Source organism: Nyctereutes procyonoides, unplaced genomic scaffold, assembly GCF_905146905.1.
Source record: "Nyctereutes procyonoides isolate TBG_1078 unplaced genomic scaffold, NYPRO_anot_genome, whole genome shotgun sequence".
Taxonomy (NCBI): Eukaryota; Metazoa; Chordata; class Mammalia; order Carnivora; family Canidae; genus Nyctereutes; species Nyctereutes procyonoides.
Genome location: NW_026575142.1, coordinates 14,755,195 through 14,774,356, shown reverse-complemented (window position 1 = coordinate 14,774,356; position 19,162 = coordinate 14,755,195). Strand labels below are relative to the sequence as shown.

At 38.5% G+C, this 19,162-nt stretch overlaps 1 protein-coding gene across 2 annotated transcripts in view; it reads left to right on the top strand.

The window, feature by feature from the left end:
• METAP1D (methionyl aminopeptidase type 1D, mitochondrial) overlaps nt 1-18,920 on the top strand; it is an 87,868-nt gene extending 68,948 nt beyond the window's left edge. For both annotated transcript variants that reach the window (XM_055308161.1, XM_055308160.1), the window contains 9 exons: nt 1,176-1,333; nt 3,585-3,734; nt 5,162-5,310; nt 5,891-5,933; nt 9,211-9,374; nt 16,017-16,114; nt 17,508-17,555; nt 18,487-18,565; nt 18,689-18,920. In XM_055308161.1, coding sequence (XP_055164136.1) covers nt 1,176-1,333; nt 3,585-3,734; nt 5,162-5,310; nt 5,891-5,933; nt 9,211-9,374; nt 16,017-16,114; nt 17,508-17,555; nt 18,487-18,565; nt 18,689-18,767 — 968 coding nt within the window. In that variant the 3' untranslated portion in view covers nt 18,768-18,920. The remainder of the gene's footprint in view (nt 1-1,175; nt 1,334-3,584; nt 3,735-5,161; nt 5,311-5,890; nt 5,934-9,210; nt 9,375-16,016; nt 16,115-17,507; nt 17,556-18,486; nt 18,566-18,688) is intronic.
• The last annotated feature ends 242 nt before the right edge of the window (nt 18,921-19,162 follow it).

The following is a 19,162-nucleotide window of genomic DNA, read 5'->3' as shown; positions in this document are numbered from 1 at the left end:
CTTCAGGCAGTAGTTTGCTAACCCCTGGCATGCAATTGTAGCATGTTGGGGAATTTTCAAACTATCATTAATTATAAAAGTAATGCAAGTGGAAGGTTTAAAATATCTAACAGTATAGAAGAAAACAAAGTGAATCAGCAAGTCTTCCTCTCACCCCAGGCCTAGTCACATGCCCCAGAAATAACCACTATTGATAAATCTCAATTTTCAGAAATGTTAGAGGGATATACAAACTTATATAAATGTATAAATTCTTTTTTACATTAGTGGGCTTTTTATACGTCTTGTTCAGCATTTGACTTTTCCCTAACAATGTATTGCGGCTTGTTTACATATCAACAACATAGAAATGATTTAGCTTACTCTCTTTATCGTTTTCTTTTGTGTAGATATACCATACTATATTTCACCAGTCCCTCATTGATGGACATTTGCACTATTCCCCGTTTTTTTCTACCATGAAAGTGAGGGTACATCTTCTTACATCCATTATTGCATAGTATCTGGAAGATAAAGCCCTAGGAGATGAGTTGCTGAGTCAGAGGATATGTGCATTTAAAATTTTGATAGATATTTCTAAATTCCTGTTGTGGGCACTTTAGAACCCTGCGTTCATTTTCGTTTCAGAGTCACACCCTACGTTTCTGTTTTGTAGTCTTTATCTGTCTTGAGCATTCATCATAGTGAATTTTGGTATAATGCCTCGCTGCACGTGAACTTAACACAGAGTAGTAATCCTGTCAAGGGCAAAATGTGCAGCTGGCAATTTGTCCATGATTCTTGAAAGGAAAACAGCTTTAAAGAATAGAAAGCCACCCAAACAGTGCGCCGAATCTGGGGTCATCCTGGACATGGCTGCATAAGGTACCACAGCAGAAATTGTTCTGTTTGCAGACCTGGTACTTAGCAGATGCTTCTATATGTTTGTTTCCTGTTAGAGTAGAGTTTTCCATTGTCAAACATTTTTTGTAAACATAGTATTAGCTAATAAATATGCTGTGCTATTCTTGTACTAGAACTCAGAATATCACTGCTTTCCTTTCTATTTGGGGCTTTTTTTCTTTTTAAGCCAGTAAAGGATTAGGATAATGATTTAATAGACAACAATGCAACATCTTAAAATGTAGCACTATGTTAGGTTTTTTAACTTAAAATATGCCGATTTCTGCTCATAGGTTGTCACAGAATTTTCTCTTCACCATTCAATCATATCTACTTACACAAGCAGCCAAGCGGTCAACAAAGAAGAAATTTCTTTTTCCGGAGACAAAGAGAGATTTCCCACAGCATAGTTTTGCCGGCTGCAGTTTCTTCAGCTCACCCAGTCCCTGAGGTACCGTATTGCCTATTATCTGCTGCTTTTTCCAGCCAAGATGAAGCTTAACCACAGAAGCGATCAAATGTCTTTGCACCTTTGATTTCTGAGCCATCCGAATCATAATTTTTAAACTTGGTTTGTGATTTAAAATTGTGATTTGAGAAGTTGTAACATCTGCAGTTCCATAATATTAATTTTTTTCAAATAAAGCTCTGAGCTTACAGCCACTTAGCTTATTCAGACTTAGTTCCTACCATGAAATTTTCTATATTAAATTTCTAACATGAAGGCAAAAGTATATGTCTATAGTTTCTTAACTTTTTTAGAGAAGAATAATTGAGTATAAAATGGGGGTCATTCAAGAGCGATTACGTGAAACTAGTACACTAGATGTTTTTCCTAAGTCTACTCTTTTTTTTTTTATATAAGTTTAGTTTTTTTTTTTTTAATTTTTATTTATTTATGATAGAGAGAGAGAGAGAGGCAGAGACACAGGCAGAGGGAGAAGCAGGCTCCATGCACCGGGAGCCCGACGTGGGATTCGATCCGGGGTCTCCAGGATCGCGGCCTGGGCCAAAGGCAGGCGCCAAACCGCTGCGCCACCCAGGGATCCCTCCTAAGTCTACTCTTATACCTTCTGTAGTATTAATTCTGTTGTTTCCAAATCCTCCTTTAGAGTCATTAAATAAAACCTCTTGCCTCAGAGCATTCTTCTTTTTTTTTTTTCAGAGATTACAATTCTGTGGAAAGACGATCTATCCATTTTTTGAAATGCAATGTAAAGGAGGTGTGGGGGTCATGTAGAAAGAACAAGAATAGGTAAAAGAAGTATAGATTTGTCACAAAAGTCACTGCTTTCCCCCCTTTTATGCATTTTTTTGGACAGGAAACCCACATTAAGTATACTGACACACTCCCTGAAGGTGAGTGGCCCTTTTTTGTGTGTGTGTGGAAAGAGGCCAATGAGACAGGCTGCCAGAGCCCAGAGTATATTCCTGGTGTTTCCTTAGTGGAAAAGAAAAGGAGGTCTCTGGAGAGATGAATGTATTGTTTTATAATGTCCGTGACAACCCAGGAGCCCTTCTGCCTGTAATTGTAACCTGGCCCAATCACAAAGCAGAGGGGAGTCAAGAGCACAGTCAGTGGGGGAGGCTGGGTGAGCTTTCGTGGGCACTGCTGGCAAAGCTGTAGGAGTAGACGCTCGCCCAGGGCCTGGCCGTGGCTGGCTACCCAAGCAGTGGCTTTACCTGTAGCAGAAAGGCCCCATCTGAACACAAGAATAAGTGAAGGTCTTCAGCCCTGTGTGATGAGCTTTACAAAGCGCAGACCCCTAACCTCAGCCCTTCCAGAGTTGCTGTGATGTCAAGTTGAAGAGTGTTGTCTCCCTCAGCTTCCTGTCCCCAACTGCTGTGTACCCTTAGTGGCTACTGTTCAACAATGCTTATGTGGCAGTTGCCATAAATAGATTGTAAAGAGCTGAGCAAAACCTTGGGACTGAAAGAAGCTCTGTGTGTAAAATAGTATTTATTTTCTGAATACTGCCCATAGGTTTAAGTAAGCAGTGGAGAATGTTCTACAAGGGTGATCAGAGTTGAATGTTTTGAGTTGGGGGGGGGGTTCTTTGTTTGTTTTTGACAAGTGATGGAAATGTTCTAGGTATTTTTTAGGTACTTAAAAAAAAGAGAGAAAGAAAAAAGAAAAGAAAGCTGTTGGGTTTTGTTCTCTAGTCCCTTCTTAGTTTGGGTACAGTTGCAGAGTGTAAGAAAAGTGTATACGTAATAGGCTTCAGTGGACTTGACAGTCAGCCTTTTACATATATTCATTCGGAGAGGGTGTTGTGAGCTATCCTTTGCATAAATTTTATCTTTGTGTTAAGAAGATGAAAGTGCTCTTAATTAGCCATTTGGCAATTTGGAAGCTTGGTGCTCTTTTTCCATCAATGGCAAGAATGCTCCTTACAGGGTTGGGAGGAGGAAGAAAAGAAAACTACTGTTTGTTTTGACCAGAAGTCTACTTCAGACCAGTTTGACTCAAAGCACAGTAAGGTTAACAGACCATCCAGAGGCAGCACTCACAGGCAATGTTAAGTTCAAAAGGGCAGGGGAAGGAACCGGGGGCAGCCTTGAGGGTCTGTCCTGCTGGCTTCGGAGGTCGGTGCTCCGGCAGGAAGGGCAGAGCTCCATGAAGCAGGAGGCTGTGTCCGACAAAATGATCCCATTGTCGTGTGCTGGGTTCTGATCTTCATTTTCAATCCTTTTTCCTCAAGCACATAAAGAAGCCAGACTATGTGACGACAGGCATTGTACCCGACTGGGGAGACAGCATAGAAGTTAAGAATGAAGATCAGATTCAAGGGCTCCATCAGGCTTGTCAGCTGGCCCGTCATGTCCTCCTCCTGGCTGGGAAGAGTTTAAAGGTGGCGTCTCACCAAGCCTCAGGACTTCCATAAGGGCAACAAGCCCTCCTCTCTTCCCTTTCCCCCTTTAACTCTTCTTTTGTACACATCCACTTTGTTAAAAATCAAGTAAACCCTTGGGGTGGGGGGAAAGGGATTTTATTATTTTATGTGTTTGTTCTAGAGGTGACTTAAAATCCAAATGCAGTTTTATGTAGCAGGATTCCGGAGAGGCTTTGGGCCCAGTCAGCCTGTCCGGCGTGATCAATGGCAGACAGCTCTGACTTCCGCCCCTTCATTCCTGCCTGTAGTTTCTGCTTTTATTCCCCATGTTATTTCTGTGCCTGAAAAGTTGTTCGGCCTCATCCTTTGTCTCCTATTTTCTTGCATTAGCTCTGCAAAGAAGGATTAGAGCACATACACAAAGCTGTGCGTAATACAGAATCGTAATTACAGACAACTGTCTTACTACGAGATTTAGTTCTTTCAGAATAATCTGAAGCCCCCTGCTTTATGAGAATCATTTATTAAAAAAAAAAAAAAAAAAAAAAAAAGTACGGGCCTGAAGTTTCCAGAAGGTGGGCAGAATTTAGGAAGTGAATCTCCATGATGAAATCACTTAGGGTATCATCTGTGTAATGAACTTGTTATAGCAACATAACTAAGCATGATGTGAATAACAAATAACACAGTATTTAATAAAAGATTTTGGTTTAGAATTTTATTTAGGACTCAGGAGTTTACGGAACACTTGTAAACTCATGCACTCGTAAAACTCAATTTTAGGGTTTTTTTGTTTTTTTTTTTTTTAGTTTGAGAGCAATCGGATGCCTTCTGATAAGGGAGACATATTTTTTAAAAAACACAATGGGTTTATTTAGGCATGAAAGAAATCGAGATTTGTGAAAACCAAATTTCTACAATATGTATCAGACTGAGTTTTTAAAATAATGATCTATAATCTTCACATCATTGTTGCTAAGCCCGTGTGAGCTTTCGCTGAGATAAAAAGGTGTGGGCCGACTTACTTCTTCAAGCCCTGTCATCTAAACTGAAGACACTTTTGAGAATTTATTTATAAGCTTCAGTTAGCCTGAGGCACTAACCCTTGAGGAAGAGGAAGGAATTGCCTAAGAACATATTTGTGAAGTGTTCAGGCTCAGAGGGAGTCATGTCATTTAATGACTCACAGATAATTTAAAGCATCTTAGGGTTTACAGTTTCCATTTCCTAACAGCCCATAATACCATCGTACACCCAAAGAATTGTCCAAAAGGCACAATTTAAATATTTAATGTTAATCGCCACTAATTAAAATGTTGTATCACACGTTTATCCCAGTAAGTCTATACAGCCTCATCTAAAAGCACTGTAGCTATAGACATGGTCAGTGAGTGTAGGAAATGTCTTTAACTGTTGCTACACAATTTCTTTATTTAATATTTTAGGTTGACATGACAACTGAAGAGATAGATGCTCTTGTCCATCAGGAAATCATCCGTCATGATGCTTATCCCTCACCTCTAGGCTATGGAGGTTTTCCAAAATCTGTTTGTACCTCTGTAAACAACGTGCTATGTCATGGTATTCCTGACAGGTATTCATTGCTTAATAACATATTCTTCCTTTGGAAACTAAAACATGAAACTAAGATCTATAACATATGTTGAAAGACACTAGTTTAATTGAAACCCACCTGCAAACTTTTGAAACTGATTATGGTAAAACAAAAATTTTGAAGTATTTTGCTTCTAAGTGGACATAATTTAATGTTTGTTGAAGCAGTGTGTAATCCAAAAAGGTCCTGGTTCATGAAATATTTCTTTTGCCTTCTTAGATTTCAACCATATAAATGGTAAAACCCCAAATGTAGGCAAATATAGGTTATCAACTACTGTTTCAGCTCTTTGCAAAATTAAAGTAACTGATAAGTACATTTTTAAAAGAATTTTTAAAAGATTTTTAAACAATGGCAATATGTTCATATTCTGTATTTCTTGGAAAATTTGACGTGACTAACATAACCTAAAGATTAGATATAGTTATTCTATTTATTCCTCTTCTACTCCAAATTATCATTGAACCTCACCGGGTCTGTGATAGTCTTAGGTATTTATTTTTTACGTTGCTTTTATTGAGATCTGTCTATCACTATTTCTATTCTGTTTACGTTTCAGTCGACCTCTTCAGGATGGAGATATTATCAACATTGATGTCACGGTGAGTAAATAATATAAAAAATAGTCTTTGATCAACTTCAGAATTGCTGGTAGCAACAGGAAGAATTGTGGATTGAAAATGTGAACTGCACCAAGGGAAGTGCTGTTTACTTCTAGACCCAGACGCAAGCAGCTGGTTTCCTTTTTTGTCTTTAACTCCGTGTTTATTCCAAGTAAACCCAGGCCTGACTTGAATTTAGGGCTGGAATCAGATGCACTGAGATCAATGTTGGCCTAAGTGAAATGTCAACCCAATCCTGCTATGTGTCATGTTTTTGAGAAGGTGTAATTGTTATTGATCCACTGTGTAGTTAATGCAGAGCACCACAGCACTGGGCAGCTGCTGAAGCTAGATATGTATGAGATGAGCTAACGCGAAGAAAGCCAGCATTTTTCCTTCACTCTGCCAAGATTGATCTTCCTCTTCCTGCTGATTTTGAGTGGGGCCTGTCATTATCTTACTCTGTCATTAGGGGCTACATTGGCCTGTGTGTGTCAGTCTATTTGGACAGCAACTCTTTTGCTAGCAGTGTTCCTTAGATTTATTAAAATCCCTGAAGGGTAACGTCGTGTTCCATTGGTGGTATGGAGGGTAGAGAGAGTCTTGAACTCGGAGCTTGCAAGCAGAGTGGTTTTCTCTCTGAACCTGACTTTTTACCAACTGGTTTAACAACCGTGCTTTTAAATAACAACCCAAAGTAATTTGACATGGGAACTTCAAATTGTACAACCTCTATCTTTTTCTTGGATTATTTGTGCTTTGGCAGTTGATTTTACTAAAAAACTTTGTAACGGTCCCTCTGGATTATGTAGGTTATAAATAAATTCTCTGCATCTGATTAATAAATAAGTCTTAAATATATAAATAAAATTTAATCATCTGGTGAGAACTAGTTGAGATGGACAACTGAAGAAATATTTTCCATAGTAGTTATTTTGTACCCAAACCATGAATTTTGGTAGCATGGGAATGAAGTAGAAATTGGCGTCCAGTAGTTGAGTTCGGTCAAATTTTTAGTTGCTTAAATTAACTCACCCTCTTTTCTGCGTATCAGTTTGTATGATGATAGAGCCAAAGATTCTTTTATTGCTGCTACTGTTTCACATATCATTTTGTCCTACTTAGAATACTTGAACATTTGCTTCACATATATTCTGTTGGTTTATCTTTCCAACTCAGAATCATATAGAAGGAGATATTTTATGAAGTATACCTGAAATAAAATATTTTCCATGACATACTTTTCATTCAATTGTAACTGATTTGGGGGTTTTACATTTATTATCTCACCTAATCACCCTCTAATAAAATATTGCTACTTTGAAGGAAATCAGAACACTTTCCTACTGCTTCCAGTGCATACAAAGAGACTATCTCATGCCTTTTCTGTTTCCTGAAGACTTTTAATACATTTTTAACATTCAGATATTTCACAGTTGCAAAACTCATAAAGCAACATATAATATTTCAAGTGTCTAGAAATACGAAAGAGTCAAGAAAACATATAGGTCACTATCTTAATAAATCATATTTCTTTTTTTTTACTCCTCCCCATAAATTCTGCTTCTTTTGAGATATGTTGTTAAGTGAAAGATTCCATTATCAGATCCTATACTTCTATCAAAAAATATTCCTCATGCATTTTATAATTGTTTACATCTAGTATATCACAAGAAAACAGACCGCTTTCCCCCTAGAAAGTCAAATGTTAAAAAACAAACTGTGAGATGCCTAGAGTAGTTGCTCAATAAGTATTTGTTTAATAAATGAAGTACAAAACAAAAATAGTTTGTAAGCACAAACCCTAATTTTAGATAACTGCCATAGACTTTAAAAAGTATTGTTATTTTCATATATATTGAATCTTTCACACAGTCATTTTGAAAGCTAGCAAAAAGTAATATAAAAAACAAATTTTTAAGAATATTTTTAACCTAAATAACAGTTACATAAACACTGGATTAGACATCTTTAAAAACAATTACTCATATTAGTGACTATAATGTATTTGTGTATAAAATCAAACTTGTACTTTCTTGGTTTGCAAATGGGAACGAAAGTATAAAACACTACTCTACTGGAGGTAATTAAGGTCATTTGACATAGTAGAGAAAACATTTGATTCGAAGCCAATAATCCATCATGTTAATCTGGATCTACCTCTGTGTTCTGCCGCTAACCTTAGACAAGTTACCTGTTTATGCCCAGGCTTCTGACTTATAACGTGGAGACCGAATAAAGATGTTTCCTGCTTCCCTTACAGAGTGTAGTAGAGTATTTTTTTTTAGCACAGAATAATATACAGGTTTAAGACATTGACTCAGTATTAAAATAGAAAGCTCAGATAAATATCTTTTTTATAAGTTTCTGCATTTTGCATGAGAAAGAGAAATGTGAAAAATAATCACATAGAATAAATGAATGCAGAATGACAATTTCCATGCTATATCTAAGGATCAGTATTCAACAGTGTCTTCCACCTTCTATATTTATTATCATGTTTTGTTGACTATTGATGTTTATAACGAATCTGGTATTTTTCAAGATCCTATAGTGCCTACTGAATCATTAACGACTGATAAAATTATATTTTCTGTAATTTTATTCTTAAGCTTATTTTGTTAGATCTTAATCCTTTAAACCCCCATGTGTAGTGTTTCCTGTTAACATTCTGCTGTCTGGAACATTTGACTAAAGTTTCACTTCCAGGCAGGATCTTTCTATAATATATTTCATTCCCATATTGAATCACTTCAGTTCTTGGAACTAAATTCTCCCACTGTCTAATACTGACGTGTCTATTTCATTTCTTATTATCTATCACTTCCAAGTGCAGAATTAGTAAATAAAAGATCAAGTATCTTCATGACACTGAAGAAACTTTTCACTGTGTTAAATACTTCTAGGCCCTCTAGACCTATTGTAGTAATTGTGGGTCAGTGTCTTTAGTCACTGATTTATGAATATGTAGTTTTGTCTTCCCAGAAACGAAGTGAGGAATCAAAATATTTACCAGCATTGCTAATCATAATGCTGAAATAGCCATTCTAGTTACGTATTTATTTTTAAATTTTGTGACATCATTGTATGGCTTCATCTTTTTAATTTCTGAAGGCAAATTCAGAAGCATGTCTTTCTTTTGTAGGGAAACTTGAAAGTAATTCTGGAAGAGTGAAACCTATGAATCTACTAAATACATAAATGAACACAATATATACTTTGGGAGAGTACATTTTTAAAAACAAGGCCATATTTTAAAATGTTTGCCTGTGTTTAGGTCTATTACAATGGCTACCATGGAGACACCTCTGAAACGTTTTTGGTGGGCAATGTGGATGAATGTGGTAAAAAGTTAGTGGAGGTTGCCAGGAGGTGTAGAGATGAAGCGATTGCAGCTTGCAGAGCGGGGGCTCCCTTCTCTGTAATTGGAAACACAATCAGGTAAGCCTGACACTGACAAGTAAAGGGAGGGTTGGCAAATGGTACAAAGGTTATTGGTGGCTTGGTACAAAGTTGATGACATGTTTTATGATTCAGAACCATCATTTCAGTCTGATATCAGTATGTGAACTGCCAAGCTGCAATGCTGTTCCCTGGGTTAAAAAAAAAAAAAAAAAAGGTTTTAAAACAGTGAATTATACTAGGGTCAGCAGGAAACTTACAGGAGCAGCAAGCAATATTTATATGACTCCTTTGGTTTTAGCTCAACATATAGGTCTGGAGCGTTGCTTTCCTCAAAATCACACCAAACATGGAAGAAAGTACGTAGGAAGGGGATAAGCATCCCAAACTCTTGGATAATGAAACAGGAGGAAAGCTAAATTTTATAAAGGAATGAAGTGAAATCTATTCCTGTGATACAAAGATAAAAAACATTGGCTCAAGGAAGCCTTACCTTTCAAATCAGTGGACTAGCAAACAGGCTGAAAGGGTGAGCCTACATCCTTCTCTACATTTTTCCTGTAAACCATTGTTTATTTTCCAAACAGTATATACTAGGTTTGCTTTTTGAGTGTATGTGTATTTTCTGAATTCCAGCCTTTCCCCGTAATCTGTTACCTACTTTGAGATCTTTTTTTTTTTTTACCCCCATAATTGTTTTGGAGTAGACATACAGAATATGTGTTTTCATTTAAAAGTAATGCATTTTGTTAAAGATGATCACATCAGTACCTTCAAAAGTACTGTTCTCATTAATAAGAACCATTGAATACTTCCCGTTTGTCTAAAGGATGGAAGGCTTAGTCACCTTGAAAAGATGCTGCCTTTTTTCTTCGTAAGCCCTCAAATACTTTAAGAAAAAAGGCAGTAAAATATCAGTTAAATGTATTTATGGCTTTAAAAATATTGTAACAATGTCTGAATCAAACTTTAGTAAAATCTCTTTGGGTTATATCTGAGAAGCTTTTATTGAAGACTTTGAACAAAATTGTGTTTTTGACAGTTTTAAATTATAGGCTAACTAGCCTGGGAAAAAAGGATAGTGTCTCTCTGTTCTTTCATAGGAAATGTTGAATCAGACCCCTACTGGGAAAAGAAATTTAATGCATATCTCACTATCTTACTGTCCATGAATATAATAGAAATGAATTCAAAATGCAGTTTTATTTTTGCAAATGGGATGAGTCGATAGATGTATCTCATATTTTTGAACACCTAGGGTTCAACAAATTTACTGGTGGTGCTCTTGCATTTTAACAAAATTTATTCTTCAGTCGAAGGGGGCAGAGAACACTAGATTCTTATTCAAGCATTCTATCGAGCTCTGCATTCATGGCTGTGTCTAAAGGGCATGTCAGCCTTTGATTCTCTCTGAGAGGTAATTATCCTTTTCCTGTCACGGAACAACAAATGATAGCTAACTACAGAGGCACATTTGCAGTAGTCACATTCATCAACTGCAGAAAAAAAAATTCAATTTAATTGTGCAACACAGCTGCACATGGGCTTTTGAGCATTTCTGTTGTTCTCCCTGTCTCGCTATTCCTCCCTCCAGATCTATTTTTTAAACTTTTTTTCTGGTTATTTTTTCCCCTTTTTGTCTCTTCTTCCATTTTTACTCTCTGTACTTTCTTGTTAAAGTAATTTTCCTTTGTGGCTCTCATTCTTTTTTCCCCATTGAAGGCTATGAATGTAGAAAATTATCACAATTACTCATATAATTGAGCCTCTTTGTAGCAAGTGCAACTCCAGTAGCCTTTCTCCATCATGAAAATGGTTTCATTATAGGGTTTTTCATATTCTCTGACACCATCTACACAGAGGAACAGGCGTGCAGATGAGATGTGCTAGGAACAGGCTAGATCAGTAAGGTCACAGTAGGAATAATTAGCTCTGCTATGGAAAGAGCATCTAGGCCTTTTACTGCTACATAAATGTACTGTCCGTGGCTTTTAGTCACAAAAAAACTTACTAACAAATGGAGCTCCCGCCTACTACTTTGAAAAAAAGATTTGTATCAACACTACAATTTTCCATCATTAAGACTAATAACACAGAGCCTAGTATACATCAAGGGGAATAAAAAGAAAAATCTCACATTCAAGTGGCGGCTGGGTGCTGACCTTTGTTCCCTTTTTTTGTGTACGACTTAACTCTTTACAAAAAAGAGCCACACGCCACACCAACATGCAGGTGAACTCCAGCTAGTACTAGCAAAGCATAGCATTCAGTCGGAAAATCTGATAAATCTCCATGCAGGATAATGCATTTCATTACATATTCACTACATTAATTCTAGCTACATTAAAAAAAAAAAAAGAAAAAGGAAGAAGAAGAAGAGTAGAATTGAAAGTGACATTGGATTTTAGCTATCTGGGTGCAAAGGTCAGTTTTTGCAGAGTATGAATTTGCATGTATAAGCTCCTTTGAAAATCAGATCAGTCCCAACAACTACACTTACAAAACTATGTGAAAAATAATAGACAATGAACTTTTTACTTTTACCCTGATACATTTCATTATTTAGATGGCTTACGTCTGCCACCAGGGACTAACGAATGTTGAGCCAGTGTTTCTGGACATGTATTATTTTGCCTTTTCTCATTCAGGCAAAATCTCAACGGAGTAAATAAACAAACAATCTCCACCTTTAAGCCAAAAGTACTTGGAATCATTACAGATGAAGGTTTACAAACATCTTTCAACCCAGTCTCATTTATTTTAAGATATTCACCGTCTTTTGCATAGCCTCCCTCTACTGATACACCATGAAAAGAACATTCAAGCTTCTTTTATTAGTAGTGTGTTACCAAACCCCAGTGATCTTTATAGGAAATTTTGAAGTTCTCTGAAGCCTGTAAAGGTAGGAGGATGTCTCTGAAGGCGTACTGGCTAAAATAGTTTAATGAAAAGGGCTCCCTGTGTGCCCTTTTGCTTCATGAGGATGGCTAGTTATCTTTAGGTTACAGTGTTATTACATGCACTGCACTTCCATTTGCTTTAAATTATTTCTAAAGCTGTATATTCAAATGTTCTCTAGATGATATGATCTGTACATATGAGAATATTGTGAATGTGTAGATTCATGCATCCCAAATATGTGACAGTTCAATCAAAAATAATTTAAACTTATAGTTGTAAATGTCATGATGAAAGTATCAATAAATGGTTTTTAATGTTTAATTCATAAGTATATGTTTTGATATTAATTTAGAAGAATATAAAGCAGATTTTTAAAAATAATCTCTTTCTATTAGATTATGCACATTTAAACAATAAGTGGCTCAGGCAAAATAAGTCATTTTAATGTCATCTGTGATGGATTTTTCTTGACAGCTACTGTAAATTACAATTACACTGCTTCTCTCTGCACATGAAAGTAAGCACTGCAATAAATTATCTTTTATTTCAATCCATCATGTCTGCTTTTCGGAAACAGAAAACCTCAAATAAAAGTTCAGTGCTATTGTAAGAAAAATACAGTAATTTGTGATCCAGCTTGAAACAAAAAAACGTACCACTCATTTGGAAAACGGTCATTGGCTTTTAAAAATATTACTAATTGTACTTAAACATTCCTCGTCATTAGAGGGAATCCTTGGACTCCTACATTCCTTCATCCAAAGACTGCTGTTTAAGATAAAAATCTGGAAAGACCAAACTTGGAAAATCAGGTGCCATTTAATTAGAGATGTGACCGTTTGGAAATTAATGCTGTTTATAGGATTCAGGTAAAAATAGTGATCAAACTATTTCCACGTGAATTTTTATTTCTTGAGAAGAGTGTGCACTTAACCACAGTCCTCCTCTGCCCTCTTGGGGTATGTATTCTTAGTCACAAAATGTAGCTGAAGCATATTAAGAATTTTAATTTATCTAGACAGTCTTTCCAATTGAGGAAAACAACCTCAGAAAGGGAATTAAATGGAAGAAAATGGTCACAAGATGAAATTCCTGAAGAGGGGAACCATAACTGCAACATGAACTGTAATAATAGTATGATTTAAAAGTAAGTTCGGAAACTACACTTGTACAAGGTCTTCTTCGCTCCCCTCCTCTCCCTCCCCAAATAGTCCCTGTGAAGGACTTCAAATCATAAATGCACTCAGGCTCATGGGTAAGTGTCATGCTGTCTGAGAGGATTTTTACTTAGAGTAAATCAGAACAGAACAGCTAATACCAGGAGAATTCTGTGCAGTAGGTTTCAGCAGAAAGGCAGATCCTCCTGAGTGGAATGTCCAGGGCAGCAAGACCCTCTGCTCAGAGGCGGGCATGGCCCTGTGACGGCTGGTGCTGGGGGAGCAGCCTTGGCATCTCTTGGGCACCCCTATTCGCCCCCCTGTTTCCATCTCCCTCAACACACCAGTTAGGAGAAGCACACATGCTCCACCTTCCCGTGGGCTACAGTCAGGGTTACCACTACTTGCTTTCATGGTAAAGTGGAATTTGCTACTACAGGTCATTCGGGTTGGCTCCAGGAAGTTGAGTTTCTAGCCTAGAGTCAGGGTACATAATCTCATGCTTCCCCTATATGCCAAAATAGTAGAAGGGGCATGATTTTAAATAGTAATTCAAAACATTAGTGAGATCTTATCCCATTTAGTCCCAGTAAGTATGTGTTAAAAAGCTCACTACAAATCCAAAAGGGAAATACCCTGAAAAGCAGACCAGAAATATATACTTAGCTCCTGGGAATCAAGCATTGAGATGGGTGCTCAGCCAAGGCACTGAGTGAAATTTGTCCGGTTCTTTTCCTCTTTCCACCCGGCTGTGAAATCCTGACCTTGGCATTCATGACACATCCATTCTATGATACTCCTGTAACCATAAGTTCCAGCAGGATCCAGGCAGTAAATTGTTGTAGGAGAATGCACTCAAATATCTTTAGCCACTTGTAATTGCACAGCTTCTTTTATGAAGAGGAATGAGAGGTGTGATGGCGGAGGGACCCCAAGTGTTTTTTCAGAGTGGGCTTTCTTCCTTTCCTCTCATCAGAAATTAAAATGAAGATTGCCATTGTAACACACATTTAAGATGTAGCCGTGATGCCTGCCAATCAGTTAGATCCTAGGTGGGTTTTTTTTTTTTCTTTTAAGGAAAGAAAATAGAACGGTTTATATTGAATCTTCTTTAGAATCGTTGAGGTGTGTTGGGTCTGAAGTCACATAATTTATAGGTTTAGGTAGAACCCATTCTTGTAAAAAAAAAAAGTCTAGATGATTATTGTCTTTATCTAATAATCTCTCTCTACCCTCTATCCTCTTTCTGTTCTCTGTTTTTATTCAGAAATTGTGTGGTACAAATAGAAACACCTTGAAAAGTTTTTATACCACCTGCCCCATGTGCAAAGAGACACAGAAATAACTATAACCATAAAGTACAACCTTAAGAGATATAAATGTTGACTTATTCCTGCCATCGACACATGCATGGCTTACCTATTTCTGCACTATCAGTTACATGGAAATTAAATCTGAATGAGAGGCTGTCCATCTGCTTTTTATAGTGACATCCTGGTCTATGGGAAGGTATCTTGCAGGTCTGGAGATGAAAGTTAAACATGTTCAGAAATAAGTGTACTGACACAAATGCTTACAGAAATGCTACCTTTGAGTTCATGTTCAACTAAACCTAGGGTCTATTGGAAACTCTAGTTTGGGATCTAAGAACTTAGACTTTGATAAGAATTTAAATAATAGTCCTATAAATCCTGATCCATTGTTATGGTTAAGGTTAAGGTGCTATGCCCCTCATCTGCATGAAAATATAAATTGTTAATGGTTTATATGCTCTTATCTTTCTCATGCTCCTAGAAATGAATGTGTTCACCTGATTTCAAAAACAACTTCTTAACTTTGTAGGTGAAGATTTTAGGGTTGGATTCTATATGCCAGACTTCATTTATATGAAATAGTTGGAACCCAGTACATTTGCATGTAGAAAGAACTAATAAAGCATTAAGAATTAGTAATCACAATACTGGCTTCTCTGAGGCATCACGGTGATTATAAGCACTCGGTGTGAATTTTGTTAATGACCTAGGTCTTGAGTGGAAATCCCAAATGATCACAAAGTTTTGGAGTATTTCAAGAATAGTGACAACAAGATTTGACCTTTTGTGTGAGTGTGTCTGTTTCTAAATGTATAATGTTTTGAAATAGGCCAGAATAAGGAAACTGTAAAAGCAGGAGGTCACATTTCTAGATTGCATTTTTGTTTCTCTCTTCAGTTCCCAAATCACTAGTAATTTGCACAGTCTTTTGTGAAACCTTATACAAACCAGGCAAGTTTTTATGACCTGCATTCTATGCACAGGTATCTTGGTTATGCATACCAATCTGTGTATGTGTGCGTGCACACTCATTTGTTGTCTAAAAGGCCTTGTTCGAATGCTGTACTAAGGTAAACGAAGCAAACTACTATGTTAAGTTACATATCTTTTATCTTCCTTTATCCAAAGGGAGTCATTGCATGCAATGGCAAAAATTTTAATCATTCCAGAATAATGAATATATTAATGTTATCATCTGACTCTAAATATAACTGATTTTTTCTCTTTTAGAGACTATTTTAAAGTGACTTTATCTAAATATGCGTTAAAAACTTACCTAATTTAAGTATTTTGTTTGATCCCTTTTAAAGCCACATAACTCATCAGAATGGTTTGCAAGTCTGTCCACATTTTGTGGGGCATGGAATAGGATCTTACTTTCATGGACATCCAGAAATTTGGCATCATGGTAAGAAAGTTGATTTGGGAGCTATCTATTGAATGGAATCAGAATAAGGCAGTTTGGCTCCTGGTGTTCCTCTAACTTTGAATTCATATGATCATCCTTTTGTGTGTATTCGTGTGTGTGTGTGTGTGTGTGTGTGTGTGTGTGGCAGGGGTTGGCGTGTGGGGGGGTTACATAATTGTAACCAGCACATTACTATGTTACTGGATTAGAGCCCAGCAGTTTCAATCTCAGAATAGGGTTTATTTTGTTTTTTTGTCTTCCCCTGAAGGGTGATGGCTGGAAGGCATAAGGGATATTTGTCTAGAAAAAGTTGCTGAAAACAAAATGCCACTGCATCAGTGTCCCAGCAGCATGCACATATGACTGTTTTCCATTTTTCTTTTTCTACCCCCGTCTCTAACCGCTGACTGTTGTGGTTAAACTTCATTACATCCTACACAGCGTTGACAGCTGATGTATTTAGCAGCATGTACTCTTTAGTGCTTTCTAGATGATACCCACCCTTGTATTCCTTCCTCAGAACCTCCTGCTGTCACTGCCTGGGTGTGCACCCTACAATGAGAAGGCAGGGGTGGGCCAGAAGCAGTGGGAGGATTTGGGTTAGGGTAGGAGGCAGTCCTATAGAGTGCCCCCCAACAAGGGACTGCACACCTGGATAGGGACTGAAGGAAAGTTGGGCCTTGACCTGTGGGCTTGGGCTGAAAGCAGTCCCTAGAGGAAATACTGCCCAGAACCCATTCCTTGGAAGATCCCCATGGACCCAGCAGGTCCATACTCCTTTTACACCAAAGAGCACTCCTTGAGACAGCCCTGAAGGGAATCCAGGCAGGAGCGCAGAAAGAGTGTCTCAGGCCTGTGCCCCACCCTGCACTAACACCTGACCTTATTTCAACCCCCACCCCCCCTCACTTTAACCTGCACCCTAAGTGGCCTCCTTCCCTTTGTATCAGTTCCCCAGGGTATTTTACTCTTTGGGGTGGCAGGGAGGGCCTAGGACCCAGTGAAGCCAGGAGACCTGGAAGCAAGTGGCCAGGGGTTTGTGAAGGTTGTCTAAAACACCCAACAGGTGTCTAAAACACCCGGGCTGCCTCTTCCAGGCTTTTGGTGCACCCTTCCCAGGGTCCTTAATCCCAAGCAAAGAAAATGTAAAGGCTAAGGCTCAGAACCTGTGTGTTTAAACCCTTGGTGATAGCCACTACCAGGATTCTAGAAATCTCCATCCTTCCTTCTACCCTAAAAGGAAAAAGTAAATAAAATGACCAAGTTTTGTTTTGTTTTGTTTGTTTTGTTTGTTTTGTTTTGTTTTGTTTTAGGCAATCCTCCCCCTCTAATTCTGCTTCTCTCTTTCTCTCATTTCTCACTCCCCCTTTTCCATATTTTTTTTGTTTTGCAGCAAATGACTGTGACCTACTCATGGAGGAGGGAATGGCATTCACCATAGGTCAGTGCCCAGGCTCCCCTTCAGAGAGCCGTGGCTCCCTGGGTGGAAGCTGCAGCGCTGGCCTAGGCCAGGCAGTCCCATAAAGGAATAATAAAGCCAATCAGCGTAATGAAATAATTCAGATGCATAGCAAATCTGATTAAATAATATCCTTGAGCCCCATCTTCCTAAATCAGATACTTACCGACACATTTAGGAGACGGCAGCCATCCAACCTCTAATTCTGTTACCAGCATAATGTAGTGTTTGGTTTTTTTTTTGTTTGTTTGGTTTGGTTTGGTTTTGGTTTTTTTGTTTTGTTTTGTTTTGTTTTTTCTGTAACACCCAGTAACTAGAAGTGATCGTGTCCCTTGCTCCCTGTCCGCAGCAAGTGATATGTACTGTCTGGCGGCCCATTCCTGGCTGATCATGTGATCGGTGTCACCACCAAATTCCAATCATCCAAGACCCTAAAGGCATCATATTTCTGACTGTGATACTTAATGGAGAAGCAATTAGAGTGAAATAAGAAAATTGTTATTTGCTGATTAATGAACATTTTAAGCATGTTTAAAAAATTCAAATATTTTTTAAAACTGACTGGTATTTATAAGAGGGACTGGTGTTTGGGTGGTTATTATCCACGGGGTCCTAATTAAGGCTTGATTAAAATGCCCTTTTTTCTCAAAAAAAAAATACGAACTAGGCGACTTCATACATTTTTTGAATGCGGTAGCGTTTCCTCTTCCTACTGTTTAGTTTGTAGTATACTATGTAAGCAACGTCAATTATCAGCCCCTGTGAGATGACAACATGAACCCACGGGGAAGCACTTGGGGGGAGGGGAGGAGAACCTTCTTATTCTCCCCCCCTTTTTTTTTCATAATCAGCCCAAACCATATTTGACAAGAACATGATTAGATCACTGCAGTAAATATTTTCCCTCTTACAGAGCCAATCATAACCGAAGGATCCCCTGAATTTCGAGTCCTGGAAGATGCCTGGACTGTGGTCTCCCTGGACAATCAAAGGTGTTTGCTCTCGGTGCTATTGCCTTGAAATTATATGGGAAGGGAATGTCGGTCCGACGGCTTAGGCTGCTGTTCCCCGCCCCGCGGGCGCTTTCTGGCGGCCTGACCGCGCGTGTGTTTCAGGTCCGCCCAGTTCGAGCACACAGTGCTCATCACGTCGGAGGGCGTGCAGGTCCTGACCAAGCTGCCCCACGAGGCCTGAGGAGCCGCCCGGAGGTCGCAGAGGCCCGGCGCTTTTTATCCTAAATTGCTGAAATCCAGCTGGAGAACTTGTAGAAGACACAGGTGACCGGGAGGTCACGTAGTAACCAAACTAGCATCTAGTTTTGGAAAAACCCGGGGGGGATTGGGGGCAGCTGGCAAGTCAAAGCTCCAGCCCGGATCCTGGCTGGGGCTTGGCTTCCCAGCGGGGAGGGGACCTGGGGGGCATGGGGACGCCCTCGCTTCGGGATGAGGGGCTTCTCCAGATGCATGCTTTTCTCTTTCCCGTGTCTTGACCGCCCAAGTAAAACGGTTTCCCCTCCTAAGCCCATTGTGTCTGTGCTCCTTGCGCCTCTGACAGTTAGAGGGAGGAGGTAAGTGGTTAATTTTTGAGTC